This window comes from Anomaloglossus baeobatrachus, chromosome 6 (assembly GCF_048569485.1).
Source record: "Anomaloglossus baeobatrachus isolate aAnoBae1 chromosome 6, aAnoBae1.hap1, whole genome shotgun sequence".
Taxonomy (NCBI): domain Eukaryota; kingdom Metazoa; phylum Chordata; class Amphibia; order Anura; family Aromobatidae; genus Anomaloglossus; species Anomaloglossus baeobatrachus.
In genome coordinates this window covers 432,749,815-432,768,013 of record NC_134358.1, presented here as the reverse complement: position 1 = coordinate 432,768,013, position 18,199 = coordinate 432,749,815, and the positions used below count along the sequence as shown (strand labels likewise).

At 46.4% G+C, this 18,199-nt stretch overlaps 1 protein-coding gene across 1 annotated transcript in view; it reads right to left on the bottom strand.

Moving 5' to 3' along the window:
- Positions 1-18,199, bottom strand: part of CPNE4 (copine 4) — a 796,320-nt gene that overhangs the window by 159,414 nt on the left and 618,707 nt on the right. The window contains exon 8 of the mRNA XM_075315205.1: positions 379-477. Coding sequence (XP_075171320.1) covers positions 379-477 — 99 coding nt within the window. The remainder of the gene's footprint in view (positions 1-378; positions 478-18,199) is intronic.

The window sequence follows — 18,199 nt, the reverse complement described above, 5'->3', positions numbered from 1 at the left end:
GCACATGGACAGCACACAGAGGACACGGATGACAAGTGAGAAAAAAATCGTCCTACTCTCCTAGACAAGAATGGGACTGTTTTCACATACGTTCGTGTGAGTCCAGCCTTACATAAACAATTACACATACACTGATAAGAGAAGCACAGTTGCTTTTTGTTTTTTAACTCTTACAGCATGCTATCCTCAGCTTACATAGCAAAAACCTGCTGACAGATTCCCTTTCAAAAAAATTCTATCAGTTTATGCATAGGCTCATGTAATTCATTTTTTCATGAACAAATTAATCATTTAATGAGCTTCCAGTTTCTATTTCCAATTACTTCCTAAACATGTAATTAAAATAAGCCACTTTTATGCATTACATATTTTTATTACCTGTCTTCCTTCCATCGCTCCTCTCATTTCTTTGAATGTTGAGCTGAACTCTCCAATGAAGTCATGTTTTCCATTAGAGTCCCAGTCCCAGACTATACACTGAAAAAAAAGACATTTTCATAATACAATTACAATAAAAATAGCATTTTATTTCACAAAGACTGTCAATAGAAAAGACACATTACCATTACAAAGAAATCATACCCTTGAAATGCAATTGTATTTTCACCTAACTTTGCATAAATGAAAAGTAAAGATGAGTATAAGGAACATTTAGTATATCTTATACGGGAAATCAGCTTCCTTCCCCACATACCAGACACCTCTTCCTCTCCCCCTTGTTCCAGAACTTGTGTTTAGCTCTCTGGAAAAAACCAGCCTAAATCTGTTTTGCTTAAAATATGCAGAATCTCACTGTGAAATTATGGAGACCTAGAAAGATTGTGGTGAACCTTCTAATAAGTCATTTACACACGTGGTCAAAATTGTTGGTACCCCTCGTATAATGAAAGAAAACCCACAATGGTCACAGAAATAACTTGAATCTGACAAAAAATAATAATAAATAAAAAATCTATGAAAATGAACAAATGAAAGTCAAACATTACTGCTTTTCTGCTTCCACAGAATTTAAAAAAATAAAACTCATGAAGTAGCCTGGACAGAAATGATGGTTCCTTAACTTAATATTTTGTTGCACAATCTTTTTGGGCAATCACTGCAATCAAACGATTCCTGTAACTGTCAATGAGACTTCTGCATCTCTCGACAGGTATTTTGGCCACTCCTCAAGAGTTAACTGCTCCAGTTGTCTCGTCTATGAAGGTTGCCTTTTACAGATGGCATGTTTCAGTTCTTTCTAAAGATGCTCAATAGGATTTAGGTCAGGGCTCATAGAAGGTATCTTCAGAATAGTCCAATGTTTTCCTCTTAGATATTCTTGGGTGTTTTTAGCTTTGTGTTTTGGGTCATTATCTTGTTGCAAGTCCCATGACCTGCGACTGAGACCAAGCTTTCTGACACTGAGCAGCACATTTCTCTCCAGAATCCCTTGATAGTCTTGAAATTTCAGGGACAGTGTTCTTTTATTTATATGCTTTGTTTTTCCATCTGTGAACATAGAGCTGATGTGTCTAGCCAAAAAGTTCAAGTTTTGTCCCATCTGTCCATAGGACATTCTCCCAGAAGCTTTGTGGCTTGTCAACATGTAGTTTGGCAAATTCTAGTCTGGCTTCTTTATGATTTTTTTTTTCAACAATGGTGTCCTCCTTGGTCGTCTCCCAGGAGGAAGTACACTTTGGCTCAAACAACGATGAATGGTGCGATCTGACACTGATGTTCCTTCAACTTGAAATTCACCTTTAATCTCTTTAGAAGTTTTTCTGGGCTCTTTTGTTACCATTCGTATCAGCCGACTCTTTGATTTGTCATCAATTTTCCTCCTGCGGCCACGTCCAGGGAGATTGGCTACAGTCCCAGGGATCTTAAATTTCTGCATAATATGTGCAACTGTAGTTACAGGGACATCAAGCTGCTTGGAGATCGTCTTATAACCTTTACCTTTAACATGCTTGTCTATAATTTTCTTTCTAATCTTCTGAGACAACTCTTTCCTTTGCTTCCTCTGGTCCATGTTGAGTGTAGTATACGCCATGTCACCAAACAGCACAGTGAGTATCTGTAGTCCTATATGCAGGCCCACTGACTGATTACAAGATTGTAGACACCTGTGACGCTAATTAGTGGATATACCTTGATTTAACATTTCCTTTTTGTCACATTATTTTCAGGGTACCATCATTTCTTTCCAGGCCTATTTCATGAGTTTTATTTTTAAAACAATTCTGTGGAAGCATGGTTGAAAAGCAATGTCTGACTTTCATTTGTTCATCTTCATAGATTTTTTCATTTATTATTACTTTTGTCAGATTCAAGATATTTCTGTGACCATTGTGGGTTTTCAAAATGCAGTTGTTTGGCTGTATATGCTAAAAATTGAATGAGGAGCAAGAATCTCTCTCTGTGTACTGTGCTGTGAATGGTAAAAAATAACTGCAGCTAGTCTTCACGCACCAGCTCTCAGAGGATTGGATATTTAGATATAGATTATCCAGAAGGGAAACTGGTGAAAAAGCAGTATACAAGACATAAAGGCCAAATATGATGTTATTCCTAATGTACGCACATGTACATACAGCTTATTCTACCATGATACTTAAAAGTATGGAAACTAGGGATGAGCGTCTCAATCCATGAAAGTTCGAGTTAGTCAAATGGCTCCCCCCAAAATAAAAAAATTGGTTGCCACCATTTTCCACTCTGCTGACTAGAGTTGAGCGCGGTTCGTGGTTCGTGGTTCTCCAGTTCTAGGCTCGAGTGATTTTGGGGCCTGTTCTAGATCGAACTAGAACTCGAGCTTTCTGCAAAAGCTCGATAGTTCTAGAAACGTTCGAGAACGGTTCTAGCAGCAAAAAACCAGCAAATTCCTAGCTGGCTTTCCGCTGTAATAGTGTAAGTCACTCTGTGACTCACACTATTATGACATTTCAGTGTATAGTGTGCGTGAACAGCGCCTTCAGATCACTCCTGTTTGTATAATGGCGATCGCCATTTTTTTTTTTTTTCCTTGTCTTCCTTCCCTAAGCGCGCGCGTCTTGTGGGGCGGGCCAGCATGTCAGCCAATCCCAGACACACACACAGCTAATTGGACTTTTAGCCAGAGAAGCAACGGCATGTGTGATAGGATGTCCATGTCACATGTCCCTGCATTATAAAACCGGACATTTTCCTCCAGCACGCCATTATCTCTTCTGCGTCCTTGGTGTCAGACATCACTGGCGCAGCTCCGTCCTGACTGAGCCCTATCGCCGATACTGCTGTATACACAGCGCTGGACAGCTTAGGGAGAGCACTTTCTATAAGTCCTTTTAAGGGCTCGTACGGGCAGGGTCAGAGCCATAGGTGACAGGTCCTGAAAACAGAGTAGGTCAGGGATTTCGTCGCTGCATTTCCCCATTAGGAGGGAATAGAAAGGCAGGCTTCCATTCCTCTACCCAGAGCCCCACAATCCTGGCACTGTACCCTCCTGTCCTCTGCACACTCCAACTCATTATAACTAAGCCATTATACTAGCAAACAGTCAATGTACCTAGTGGCATCCTAAACGTGGCTATTGGACTTTGGTCTAGTCACACTAGTGCAAAGATATTTGCAGCACGTCTACCTGCATTGCACACTCAAACTCATTGTTACTAATACATTATAATACCAAAAATTGACTAAACTTAGTGTCATACAAGAAGTGGCTGTTGTACTCCATTAATGCCCCACTGGTGCAAATCTATGTGCATCACCTCTGCAGGACACCCTCCTGCTCTGTTTTTAATAAGCTATAATGATAGCAAAAAAAACTGCCATTTAGTGGCATCATAGAACTGGATGTTGTATTTCATTATTGTCCCACTGGTGCCAAGCTATTTCTAGCACCTCTGCAGGACACCCTCCTGCTCTGTTTTTAATAAGCTATTATGATAGCAAAAAATACTGCCATTTAGTGGCATCATAGAACTGGATGTTGTATTTCATTATTGTCCCACTGGTGCCAAGCTATTTCTAGCACCTGTGCAGGACACCCTCCTGCTCTGTTTTTAATAAGCTATTATGATAGCAAAAAATACTGCCATTTAGTGGCATCATAGAACTGGATGTTGTATTTCATTATTGTCCCACTGGTGCCAAGCTATTTCTAGCACCTGTGCAGGACACCCTCCTGCTCTGTTTTTAATAAGCTATTATGATAGCAAAAAATGCTGCCATTTAGTGGCATCATAGAACTGGATGTTGTATTTCATTATTGTCCCACTGGTGCCAAGCTATTTCTAGCACCTGTGCAGGACACCCTCATGCAGATTTTGCTACGCTAATGTTATAGCAAACTCAGGGAATTCATTGCTGCATTTGATAATTCGGAGGGATATAAAGTGAGGCTTTCTTTATCTTTTCCTTCTGTTCATAGACAGCATCTCCAAGTCCACACCCGAAGAGCAATTTCTCCTCCACGTTTAAGTGTGGAGAGGCAGCTAGTGCGCATGCGTGTGCCGATTTACCCCAGCTGCAGCCTAACTACAGTGTTTCGCCTAGTGAGTATGCTCAGCCTGACTGTGCCATTCCTGACGCTAAGTCTTCATTTCGGGATACAGCGCATGCTCCCACACTTAGTGTGAAAACCCTCTTTGCACAGGTACTTGCATTCCGTGCCGGGTCTAAGTCCTGTTTTGTGCCTAGACACCATGCTAAAGCTGATAGTCTTTTTTCAGAGACTCTATTTCATGCAACTGACCATGCTCAGGCACTTACTGCATCAGAGACTAGGTCCGGTAATGAACTCTTTGGCCCTGCCCCTGATGTGGGGGGGCCTATATAGACCACAGGGCATCAGGTGTCCTGACGATGTGGCCAGGCCACTCCCAAATGGCTTGCAGAGGCCTGCCCCTATGACTTGTCACCTCATTATTGATGGTCAGACGATGACTGGTGAGGTGTTTGGGTCATGACAGCCATGAGGTCATCATTGAAGTTGCGGTTCCAAATAGGACGCTAGTTATGCCACTCATGACGTGTCACTCTGCTTTTGTCTCCAGGAGGTGCATTGTGGTCCACCCTGGTTTGGGGCGGACCCAGGTTATAGAAGGTGCTGGAGACAACAAGGAGGTGCGCAGTCTTCTATTATGCTCCGAAAGAGCACACCTCCATGTGTTGAACCCATTGTGGCTTTAGGCCAGAGGTAGGCAGGGATAGGGCGTTGATGCAGGCCGCCACCACAGTTGGTAACGTAGAACGGTTAAGACCAGCTCCTGTCCTACAAGTCCTGCTTGTGCAGCCCAGTGGCATTAACAGGCCTGCTGCTGCTGATGCGCCTGCTGTTCACAGGTGTGGCCCCAATGCACACGGTCAGCGTACTGAATGGCCCCTGTGATGTTAACAGGGAGTTCCTGGGCTGGGTGGGCGTGTGGACCCTGTGACGCTAACAGGGCTCCCAGTCTCAAGATCCGAGTGGCGTCTAACTTGGTTCAGGCTACTATTAGTTTCATAGCCACACAGCTCTGTATCCTCCACCGAACCTTCCAGTTGCCAACCTCTCCTTTTCCATCTGGGAGCACAGTGGACACTGACTGCTGATGGGGATATATACCTTTATCTTTCTTTTCTTATTAATTTTCGTTATATAGCGGTAACATAGTATATACCACCTTATCCAAATCTGCCAGTCCCACCGTAACAGATGGTGTTTCTTCATCAAATGTTACTTTTGCTTAACCACCAAACCCACGGGCCAAAACTTTTTTCCCCTTTCCAACACACCTGTTCCCCTTTTCACCCGCATCTGTCCTTTTTCAACTCATTTTGTATATGACCAAAAGTGCAACTCTGCAGGGACACCGTACTCAATGGCATCTCAGCACAACAGCCACCCCTCGGTCCCTCAGATGTGGACAAGTAAAAGACCATTTCCTCCTATCCATGACAAACCGTTGAGATTCACTCTGTGCAGCACTGGTGTTTAGTGGAAAAGCAGATCTAAGATTGCGTACCACATTCTGCAGATACTCCTGTATACGTGCGTCCATTTCTATGGCAGGAATTATTTCGCCAAATTTTGTCTTGTACCGGGGATCTAACAGTGTGGCAACCCAGTAGTTAGCATTACTTCGAATTCGTACAATCCGAGGGTCATGTTGTAGGTAGTGCAGCAAGAAGGCGCTCATGTGTCTTGTGCATCCAGGAGGACCAAGTCCTTGGTGTGTTGGTGGCAGAGAGGTGAGAATCGTGCCTCCTTCCTCTGCCCTCTCCCCACAACCTCGCACAACCAAAATGTGAGCAAGCTCTCACTCATCTGCTGAGTCTTCCATGCCCATCGCCAGTTCGTCCTCCATTTCTTCATGGGCTCCTGCACCTTCCTCAACACTTTTTGCTGATACTATTGTTAATCCCTCTCCCTCACCATGACTGCCGCATAGGTGCCGCTGACCATCTGGACCTCGTAGATCTTGTTATCCCTTCCGCATATGACTCCTCCTGTACTTCCTCCCCTTCCTCTTGTCCCAACACCTGACTCCGAATAATAATTACAGTGTGCTCCATCATGTAGATGACCAGAATTGTCACGCTGAGAATGACATTGCCAGTGCTAAACATCTTCGTCGACATTTGTAAACTGTGTAGCAGGGTGCATAGGTCCTTGATCTGACACCACTCCAGCAGCGTGATCTGCACCACCTCTGGATCAAGTTATCCCAGGCTATATGTCATAACGTATTGCAGCAGGGTTCGGCGGTGCTGCCACAAACGCTGCAACATGTGCAGATTCAAATTCCTGCGTGTGGGCACATCGCATTTCAGGCGTTTAACCGCCAGACCTAAAGACTTCTGTAGCGACGAAAGTTGTTGAGCTGCTGTGTGCGCACGATGGAAGTGAGCACATAGCGAGCGTGCCCGCTGCACAAGGCCATGTAGGCCGTGATGGTGTTTTAAAAATTGCTGGAGAATTAGGTTCAACACGTGAGCCATACAAGGCACGTGTGTCACATTGCCCTGTCGATGGCCCGCAGCCAGGTTTGCATCATTGCCGCACACGGCTGTTAAGTCACCAACGGAGTACGCTCCGGTCGCCAGGTGACAACGTGTTCCTTTCATGCATAGTGCTGATGATGGGAGAGGAGTCGATGCCAGCGGCGCAGGTGGACGCAGGTTATGCTCACCCACTGGGCTGCATTACCTTGACAGATGCAGAATCTCTGGCTGAATGTAGCTGGTGGGTATCTCACAGATGAAATACCATCATTCAGCTACAACCAATGGGAAGACACCACACCCTTTTTTATGCCCATCCTGTCTGCAGACCACTGCCAGACATAGCTCTGCTTTTACCCCCAGTTCAGTTTTATGATTTTGTGTGCTTGTTACCTGACTACTTTTCCTGCTTGCTGTTTATGTACCTTGTTGGCCGATCCGCATTTCACCTCTGCTTGTTTTCTGATTAAGTCCTGGCCGTCCCATTCTGTTCCTGTTCCTCAATTAATGTTTTGACCCTGTCTGACTACTATTCTCTGGAACTGCAGCCTTCCACAGGTATTAATCACCTTGGGCCCTGTGTAATTCCTAATCCCTGTATAGGGGTTAAAGGGTTTCAGGGTTCTAGGGGTCCTGCTTGGTGAGTGGCTTCCCTCTAGCCTATCATTTACAGCCCATCTGAGTGTGTGGATCAAGGAAGGCGTTACACCGTGCTCTCTGCAGAAGGCCATGTGGGCCAGGATAGTGCTTTAAAAATTGCTGGACAACCAGGTTCAACACGTGAACCACACAAGGCACGTGTGTCACATTGTCACAGCGAAGGGCCGCACCCATGTTTGCATCATTGTCGCACCCGCCCTTCCTTGGCTGCTGGTTGAGTGGAGACAACCATTGATGAAACTCGGTCTCCAGAGCTAACCGTCCACAACTTCTCAGCGGTGTGACTCACATTTCCCATACATTTCAAAGTAAACCTTTGACCGCCTGATGGCATTGAGCTCTGCTGCCAGCATAGTAAGGAGGTGTGTGGTATTCCTTGTGCGCAGTTACAAGGAAGGGTGGCCTGACCACACAGGGTTTGCGCCAAGGTGGAGGACCCACACGAGGTTGAAGAGGCAGAAGCAGTGTATTAACTTCTACATACAGAAGAAGGATTGAAACAACTCGTGGGGACGGCAAGACTGGTACAGCAGACCCTTCTCCATCTCTCCCCACAGTAACCCATTGCCCAGTCAGCGACATGTAACGCCCCTGTCCATGCTTACTGGGCCAATTATCTGTGGTGAAATGCACCCTGTCACACAGAGTTTCTCAAGGAATCAGTGATGTTTAGTGCGACATGCTGGTGTAGCGCGTGCACGCCTTTGTTGGAGAAGGAGTGGCGCCTGGGCATCGGCTCTTGGGGCACTGCGATGGGCATAAGGTCTCATAAATCCTCGGTTAAAAAGGTTGGAAAGGCAGCATTTTGGTAGCCAACAGTTTCCAGATGCTGAAAGTCAACCTCTAAGCCATGTCATGCCCTTCTAAAAGCATGTAAAACACAGTAAGGTGACTCCAACCACAGTCTCCCTCGATGCCACTAACTGGGCCACACACACCCCACTTGACTGGCATCGGTTGAGCCCCCTTTTGAAAAAGAAAAAGATGCTTTGCATGAAGCACTCTCAAAAATACGCGTGCCTTTCCCGTCCCCTGGCTGACCCAGGGGAAGAAAAGTCCTCTGAGAGCCATGACTTGTTCATCTTGGTTCTTTTAGAAACACAGCGAGGGGACTCCAACCACAGTCTCCCTCGTTGCCACTAACTGGGCCACACACACCCCACTTGACTGGCATCGGTTGAGCCCCCTTTTGAAAAACAAAAAGATGCTTTGCATGAAGCACTCTCAAAAATACGCGTGCCTTTCCCGTCCCCTGGCTGACCCAGGGGAAGAAAAGTCCTCTGAGAGCCATGACTTGTTCATCTTGGTTCTTTTAGAAACACAGCGAGGGGACTCCAACCACAGTCTCTCTCGTTGCCACTAACTGGGCCACACACACCCCACTTGACTGGCATGGGTTGACCCCCCTTTTGAATAAGAAACAGATGCTTTGCATGAAGCACTCTCAAAAATACGCGTGCCTTTGCCGTCCCCTGGCTGACCCAGGGGAAGAAAAGTCCTCTGAGAGCCATGACTTGTTCATCTTGGTTCTTTTAGAAACACAGCGAGGGGACTCCAACCACAGTCTCCCTCGTTGCCACTAACTGGGCCACACACACCCCACTTGACTGGCATGGGTTGACCCCCCTTTTGAATAAGAAACAGATGCTTTGCATGAAGCACTCTCAAAAATACGCGTGCCTTTCCCGTCCCCTGGCTGACCCAGGGGAAGAAAAGTCCTCTGAGAGCCATGACTTGTTCATCTTGGTTCTTTTAGAAACACAGCGAGGGGACTCCAACCACAGTCTCCCTCGTTGCCACTAACTGGGCCACACACACCCCACTTGACTGGCATCGGTTGAGCCCCCTTTTGAAAAAGAAAAAGATGCTTTGCATGAAGCACTCTCAAAAATACGCGTGCCTTTCCCGTCCCCTGGCTGACCCAGGGGAAGAAAAGTCCTCTGAGAGCCATGACTTGTTCATCTTGGTTCTTTTAGAAACACAGCGAGGGGACTCCAACCACAGTCTCTCTCGTTGCCACTAACTGGGCCACACACACCCCACTTGACTGGCATGGGTTGACCCCCCTTTTGAATAAGAAACAGATGCTTTGCATGAAGCACTCTCAAAAATACGCGTGCCTTTGCCGTCCCCTGGCTGACCCAGGGGAAGAAAAGTCCTCTGAGAGCCATGACTTGTTCATCTTGGTTCTTTTAGAAACACAGCGAGGGGACTCCAACCACAGTCTCCCTCGTTGCCACTAACTGGGCCACACACACCCCACTTGACTGGCATGGGTTGACCCCCCTTTTGAATAAGAAACAGATGCTTTGCATGAAGCACTCTCAAAAATACGCGTGCCTTTCCCGTCCCCTGGCTGACCCAGGGGAAGAAAAGTCCTCTGAGAGCCATGACTTGTTCATCTTGGTTCTTTTAGAAACACAGCGAGGGGACTCCAACCACAGTCTCCCTCGTTGCCACTAACTGGGCCACACACACCCCACTTGACTGGCATCGGTTGAGCCCCCTTTTGAAAAAGAAAAAGATGCTTTGCATGAAGCACTCTCAAAAATACGCGTGCCTTTCCCGTCCCCTGGCTGACCCAGGGGAAGAAAAGTCCTCTGAGAGCCATGACTTGTTCATCTTGGTTCTTTTAGAAACACAGCGAGGGGACTCCAACCACAGTCTCCCTCGTTGCCACTAACTGGGCCACACACACCCCACTTGACTGGCATGGGTTGACCCCCCTTTTGAATAAGAAACAGATGCTTTGCATGAAGCACTCTCAAAAATACGCGTGCCTTTGCCGTCCCCTGGCTGACCCAGGGGAAGAAAAGTCCTCTGAGAGCCATAACTTGTTCATCTTGGTTCTTTTAGAAACACAGCGAGGGGACTCCAACCACAGTCTCCCTCGTTGCCACTAACTGGGCCACACACACCCCACTTGACTGGCATGGGTTGACCCCCCTTTTGAATAAGAAACAGATGCTTTGCATGAAGCACTCTCAAAAATACGCGTGCCTTTGCCGTCCCCTGGCTGACCCAGGGGAAGAAAAGTCCTCTGAGAGCCATGACTTGTTCATCTTGGTTCTTTTAGAAACACAGCGAGGGGACTCCAACCACAGTCTCCCTCGTTGCCACTAACTGGGCCACACACACCCCACTTGACTGGCATGGGTTGACCCCCCCTTTTGAATAAGAAACAGATGCTTTGCATGAATCACTCTCAAAAATACGCGTGCCTTTGCCGTCCCCTGGCTGACCCAGGGGAAGAAAAGTCCTCTGAGAGCCATGACTTGTTCATCTTGGTTCTTTTAGAAACACAGCGAGGGGACTCCAACCACAGTCTCCCTCGTTGCCACTAACTGGGCCACACACACCCCACTTGACTGGCATAGGTTGACTCCCCTTTTGAAAAAGAAAAAGATGCTTTGCATGAAGCACTCTCAAAACTACGCATGCCTTTCCCGTCCCCTGGCTGACCCAGGGGAAGAAAAGTCCTCTGAGAGCCATGTCCACATTGTCAGTGGACAGACACGTGTGCTTATCTGCCAGCAGACCCCCAGCAGCATTGAAGACAGGTTCCGAGAGAACGCTGGCTGCAGGACACGACAAGATCCCCAAGGCGTACGTGGCGAGCTCAGGCAATTTATCCATATTGGAAGCCTAAAATGAGCAGGGCTCAAGTTGCACAATAATGGAATCGATGTTTCCTTGCATATACTCATATATCTGTGTGTCCTCCTCTTTTTCCTTGTCCAGCTGTTTTGTTTTCGCATGAGTATATGTCCTTGTCACTTTCCCATGTGTTTGTGTTGTGTTGTGAGTTGTTTGTCACCTTTTGGACACCTTTGAGGGTGTTTTCTAGGTGTTTTTATGTGTTTGTGATTGCCTGCCATTGTTTCCTATGCAGCTCGAGTTCGGTTCGTCGAACGTTCGACGAGCCGAACTCGAACGGGACCTCCGTTCGGCGAGCCGACCTCGAGCCGAACCGGGACCGGTTCGCTCATCTCTACTGCTGACGCATCAGAGATCAGGATAGTCATTTTGCATTGCTGGGCGACAAAATGTCCTGCAGCCGTGACATCTTACGGATTCTCATGCCTTTTACAGTGGTAGTCAGTACCTAAGCCATCACAGATCATCCGTTTCCAGTGAAATACAGGTTGTATGGCAGAGTCCTTTTTCCATCTCCAGAGTTACTGGGTAAGTGTTATGCTAGGTGCGGGGAAGTACCAAGCGAATGGCGAAAGGGAAGGAAAACCCTGTGTCTACGGAAGGGGAAATGGTGAACCCTGACCAAGCCTAATGCTGCGCCATGGCTTCCCTCACCATCCTAGATAAGCTGTTTGTTTACACTCGGCACATATCCCCAGATGACTCAAAAAGAGGAACTGCAAATAATAACAAAGTTTCTTGTAGCGCTGGTGTCCCTGCACCCCTTGCGGTCATCCCAGCAGTGATGCATGCTTACTCACTGCCGTGGCCGGCTCTCACCACGCTGCCTGGTGTCTCTGTGCTCCTCCAAGTGGGTGCGTCCTGCTTTCCCCTTCCGGGGCCTGTGCACATGATACAAGTCCTCCGGGAATGCTTTTAGGGTGTACGTGCACACTGTTGCTCTTGTCTTAAAGGACCAGGATGTCACCCCCAGGAAGTGCCTCTCAGCCTATCGCTGAAAGACACTAGTTACTTAAAGCACTCTCCCACTAGGGGAAGTGCCTGATCAATGCCTTGTTTGGTTAGTTGTCAGGTCCCCTTGTCTGTCCTCTTGTGCCTGTACCTGGTTCTAGTCCATCCTGCCTTATTGGTTCCAGTACATCCTATCCTGCCTGTACCTGGTTCCAGACTGTTTGCTCTGTTGGCACCTGGTTTCAGTCCGCCCTTTCCTACCTGTGCTTCTAGCCTGTCCTGCCTTGTTGGCACCTGGCTCCAGTCCTGACTTGTCCTGCCTGTACCTAATTCCAGACTGTCCTGCCTCATTGGCATCTGGATCCAGTCTAGTCCTGCCTGCACCTGATACCATTCCATTCTGTCCTGTTGGTACTAGTGACTGTGTCCGTCCTGGCCATGCCATCTGCCTCAACCACTCTGATGGTCCCAGCCTTGCTAGTTACTCTGCCTGTCTGTCCTAGACAAGCCATCTGCCTTAGCCACACCGGTGGGCCCAGCCTTGCTAGTGTCTCTGCCTCTCCATCCTGCCTGTATTGTCTGCCTCAGCTATCCTGGTAGTCCCTGTCTACAATAGATACTCAGCCTGTCTGCACCTATGTCCGTCCCTGCCCTGGGGGGTCACCTGCCACAGTGCCGATCTCTGCCCTGGGAGTAGCACCTGGGGTCTGCCTCATGTGAGCGCTTAGTCAAGCCCCTCCCACAAAAGGCTAGGCCTGGGGTTTCCTGTGGTCCAGTGGGTTCACTTCTGCTCGGAGCTTTACGATCTCCGGCAACAAGAGTTACATTTCCCCAGATGAATACAAGCCAAATGCTTGCACTGAAGATTTGTTAAAGGTATTAAACCTTTCACCAGCACAGAGTAAAAGGACATGAGGGAATATGAGACACCAAGGGAAGTGCTGATGAAAAACAGCTTAAAGGGTGAGGAACTCCAGTGGGAGCTAAAGGGATAAAAACCAAGCAGAGGAAATACATAGGATACCACATACACCAAGCAGGAATAATAGAAGACACACCCGAGGCAGTAAAGCGGGCTATACACACAGCGACAACGCTAGCGATGTCGCTGGTGAAAGTACCCGCCCCCGTCGGTTGTGCGTCACACACAAATTGCAGCCTGTGTCGCGCAACATCGCTAACACCCGTCACACGGACTTACCTGCCTAGTGACGTCACTGTGGCCAGCGAACCGCCTCCTTTCTAAGGGGGCAATTCGTTCGGCATCACAGCGGTGTCACTAAGTGGCCGCCCAATAGAAGCGGAGGGGCGGAGATGAGCGGGCCGAACATCCCGCCCACCTTCTTCTTTCCTCATTGTGGGCGGCCGCAGGTATGGTGATGTTCCTCGTTCCTGCAGTGTCACACATAGAAATGTGTGCTGCCGCAAGAACGACGAACAACCTGCGTCCTGCAAGAGCAACGATAATTGGGATTAGAACGACGTGTCAACGATCTACAATGTGGTGAGAATTTTTGGTCGTTAATTGTCATTTGTGCATTTCACAAGCAACGATGTCGCTAACGAGGCCGGATGTGCGTCACAAATTCCGTGACCCCAACGACATCTCGTTAGCGATGTCGTTGCGTGTAAAGCCCACGTAAGTCTCTCTCTCTCTCTCCTGTAGCTTCTAAGTTCTTATGGTTTACCAGGTCCTCTTTTTCTTTCTCTTGTAGAGTGTAAGCTCTTATGGTCAGTGGGGTCCTTTTGTATCTCTCTTCTATAGTGTCCAAGCTCTTATGATCAGTAAGGTCCTTTCTCTTACCTGTAAAATGTTGGTTCTTATGATCAGGGAGATCCTCCCTTTCTCCTATAGATTGTAAGTGTCTTTCTCTCCTCTAGCCTCTCTCTTTGTCTCTGAATCTCTCCTCACAAAATTTTTCGGAGAATATTTGCCTAAGACAGCACATTTAAATTTATTAAAGGGTTTTCATTAGACAGGATCTTTTTACAGGTCATATTCCAACCAGAGCTTGATGTATTGCCAGTGAAGCCTGCTGATAAAAAGGAAGGGTTTGCTTTGGCCCCCAGAAATTTTAAAGTAAAAATCTTGATCTACACTCGTGGCTAAAACTAAATTTTTCCTTAAAGCACCACTCAGTTTTTTAGTTTTTTTTTTTTGTTTTGTTTTTTTTAGTGATGTCTCCTGCCCCTTGTCATATACTCACCTTAAGGTTTTCGGTGTCGCTCCAGTCTTGCGGTGCCATTTTGTGTCTGTAATTTCTGACTGGCTGGAAGCTAGAAGCTAAATCACAAGTCTCAATGCAGCTGTATGAGAGCCAGATCAGGAACTCTGTGCTGTTGTTTACTTACAGTGAATGTTTTATCACTAGGACATTATCATTGCTGTGATTAGCTACCTCGTGCCAAGAACTCTGACCTCGCCACCTCCTCTGATAAGCAGCTCACTGTTAATATGCAATATACACAGAGAGATGTGGTGGGGCGGGGTTAGCTATCTGAGCTCTGCTACATGCTACATTAAAGAGCTCTAATTGTGTCACAGCTGCTGTAACCTAAGTTATACATCGTTGAAATTAGGGTTTCCTTTCTTACTTTATGCTACTCTTAGATGAGGTACAAAAACCTCATGACATATTCTCTTAAAGTTGGAAGCTAGCTGATCTCTAGCAGTTTGGAGAACTGCTAAAAGTGTTGAGCTGCACTTATCAATTTAATCCACCATTTTATTATAATGAATTATTACTTACAGTGCCTTGCGAAAGTATTCAGCCCCATTGAATTTTTCAACCTTTTCCCACATTTCAGGCTTCAGTTCAAACATAAAGATAAAACATTTTAATGTTATGGTGAAGAATCAACAACAAGAGGGACACCACAATTGTGAAGTTGAATTAAACTTATTGCTTATTTTATAAAAAATAATAAACTGAAAAGTGGAGCGTGCAATATTATTCGTCCCCTTTAAGTTAATACTTTGTAGCGTCCCCTTTTGCTGCGATTACAGCTGCAAGTCGTTTGGAGTATGTATAAGTTTTGCACGTCGAGAGACTGAAATTATTGCCCATTCTTCCTTTGCAAACAGCTAGAGCTGAGTGAGGTTGGATGGAGAGCGTTTGTGAACAGCAGTTTTCAGCTCTTTCCACAGATTCTCGATTGGATTCAGGTCTGGACTTTGACTTGGCCATTCTAACACCTGGATACATTTATTTGTGAACCATTCCATTGTAGATTTTGCTTTATGTTTAGGATCATTGTCTTGTTGGAAGTCAAATCTCCATCCCAGTCTCAGGTCTTTTTCAGACTCCAACAGGTTTTCTTCAAGAATGTTCCTGTATTTGGCTCCATCCTCCTTCCCATCAATTTTAAATATCTTCCCTGTCCCTGTTGAAGAAAAGTATGCCCAAACCATGATGCTGCCACCACCATGTTTGACAGTGGGGATGGTGTGTTCAGGGTGATGAGCTGTGTTGCTTTTACGCCAAACATATCGTTTGGCATTGTGCCCAAAAAGTTCAATTTTGGTTTCATCTGACCAGAGCACCTTCTTCCACATGTTTGGTGTGTCTCCCAGATGGCTTGTGGCAAACTTTAAATTACACTTTTTATGGATATCTTTGAGAAATGGCTTTGTTCTTGCCACTCTTTCATAAAGGCCAGATTTGTGCAGTGCACGACTGACTGTTGTCCCATGGACAGACTCTCCCACCTCAGTTGTAGATCTTTGCAGTTCATCCAGAGTGATCATGGGCCTCTTGGCTGCATCTCTGATCAGTCTTCTCCTTGTTTGAGATGACATTTGAGGGACGACTGGGTCTTGGTAGATTTGCAGTGGTATGATACTCCTTCCATTTCAATATGATCGCTTGCACAGTGCTTCTTGGGATGTTTAAAGTTGTGGAAATCTTTTTGTAACCAAATCCGGCTTTAAACTTCTCCACAACAGTATCACGGACCTGCCTGTTGTGTTCCTTGGTCTTCATGATGCTATCTGTGCTTTAAACAGAACACTGAGACTATCACAGAGAAGGTGCATTTATACGGAGACTTGATTACACACAGGTGGATTATATTTATCATCATCAGTCATTTAGGACAACATTGGATCATTCAGAGATCCTCAATGGAGTGAGTTTGCTGAACTGAAAGTAAAGGGGATGAATAATATTGCACACCCCAATTTTCAGTTTATTATTTTTTACAAAAGTTTAAAATAAGCAATACATTTAGTTCAACTTCACAATTGTGTCCCACTTGTTGTTGATTCTTCACCTTAAAATTTACATTTTTTATCTTTAGGTTTGAAGCCTGAAATGTGGGAAAAGGTTGAAAAATTCAATGGGGCCGAATACTTTCGCAAGGCACTGTATATATCTTTTTTTGCATAATCAAGATTTAGGTATCTATTGGGTTTTTCAGCAGAGAACATAAATCACTAACATGACATGTCTCTCCTCCCTGGTGACAACAAAGTGTAACAAATAATATTTTAATGTAACAGTTTAAGTTCTAATTTTTGTAAGGAGGCTATGCCTTTTATCATTTACTCAGTACTGGCTAAATAAGGACTTATCATTGATATGCAATGAGAGTGCTTGAGGAACAGAAGCCTTCATTCCAATGTCTAACAAGAATCCATCAACTTCAAGCAGACATTTCTCGAGAGCGGCAAAATGAAAACCGCTGTCATGAGGACAATAGCCATTCGAATGGATGTATCCCACAAAGCTGTCCTGAGTAACTGTTCTTTTATTTGCCAGTTAACAAGATCTGAAGGGCAGTTTTTCTCTTTTTCTACAATATTGATATCATTTTAGCTGCAGACAATCTGGAAATATAAGGAAAACACTAACAGCACTATTATCAGTTTTCTTTCATGTGATAGAATGCATCACTCATTTCTGCTTGAATGGCGCTTTGAACACATAGTGAAATGGGCTATTTTTATTGTGACTCATCTGCAATACCTCACACACCTGGACACAAACTCTGCAATCCCCGAGAGATTGTTTTAACTAGCAAAGAACAACAGGGAACAGCTGTATTAAGAGACATCTCTCATTATGTGAAATGCCCACAAGGTACCAGCCTGCTGTCATTTTCAGAAACTTATTACAGGGACTAGATCTAGATCACTGTTCCTGGTGAATTAAGAGAAAGAAACGTTCCATAAAATCAAAAGTAAAAAATTGTACTCTTCACATTAGAAGTAGAGCAAAACATTTATGGCATGCTCCAATTCAGGGGTCCCCAACTCCAGTCCTCAAGGGCCACCAACAGTGCATGTTTTCAGGTCTCCTTAGTATTGAACAGGTGATAATTGAATCTGTCGCGGGCGGGGAGGGGTCACTGCGCTCACCCACTGCTCGGGTCCGGCTGCTGCTGCTGCTCGCTCGGTCGGAGGCTCGAGCGGTGGGCCGGATCCCGGGGACTCGAGCGGCGCTCCTCGCCTGTGAGTGAAAAGGGGAATGGTTTTGGGGATTTATTGTCCGTGACACCACCCACGGTTGTGGTGAGGTTGTGACACCACCGCTGCTCTGGACGGTGATCCCGGGAGCGAACACAGGGAGCAGCTTGGATGTTGTTTTTCCCCTCCATAGGTAGGGGGGTTGGTTGTCCCGGGGCCGGTGAGGGAGGAATGGCAGGCAGGTTACGGGGCCTGGTGAGGTGCAGGGTCGCGGGGGCAGCGCGGTGCCGCACGGCATGGTGGTACTCACTCAGCCAATGATGAATGCAAAGTCTCCGGTAAAACAAACGTCTGGATGGACGGGTCCCCCAGACGGCTGCGGTGGTTCTTCTCCCGGTAGGTTGGTGGTGACTGCCTTTCCCTTCACGGTTTGAGCAGTTGCCTTCAATCGGGTCTTGACTGCTGGGAAACCCCAGAGGTTCCCTTCGCTAACAGATTTGACCGGTTTTACGGCGACTCCAAGGCTGGTCGGGGTCCGTAGGCCCTGCCGAATGGTGCTGGCTTCTCTTCGCTCCC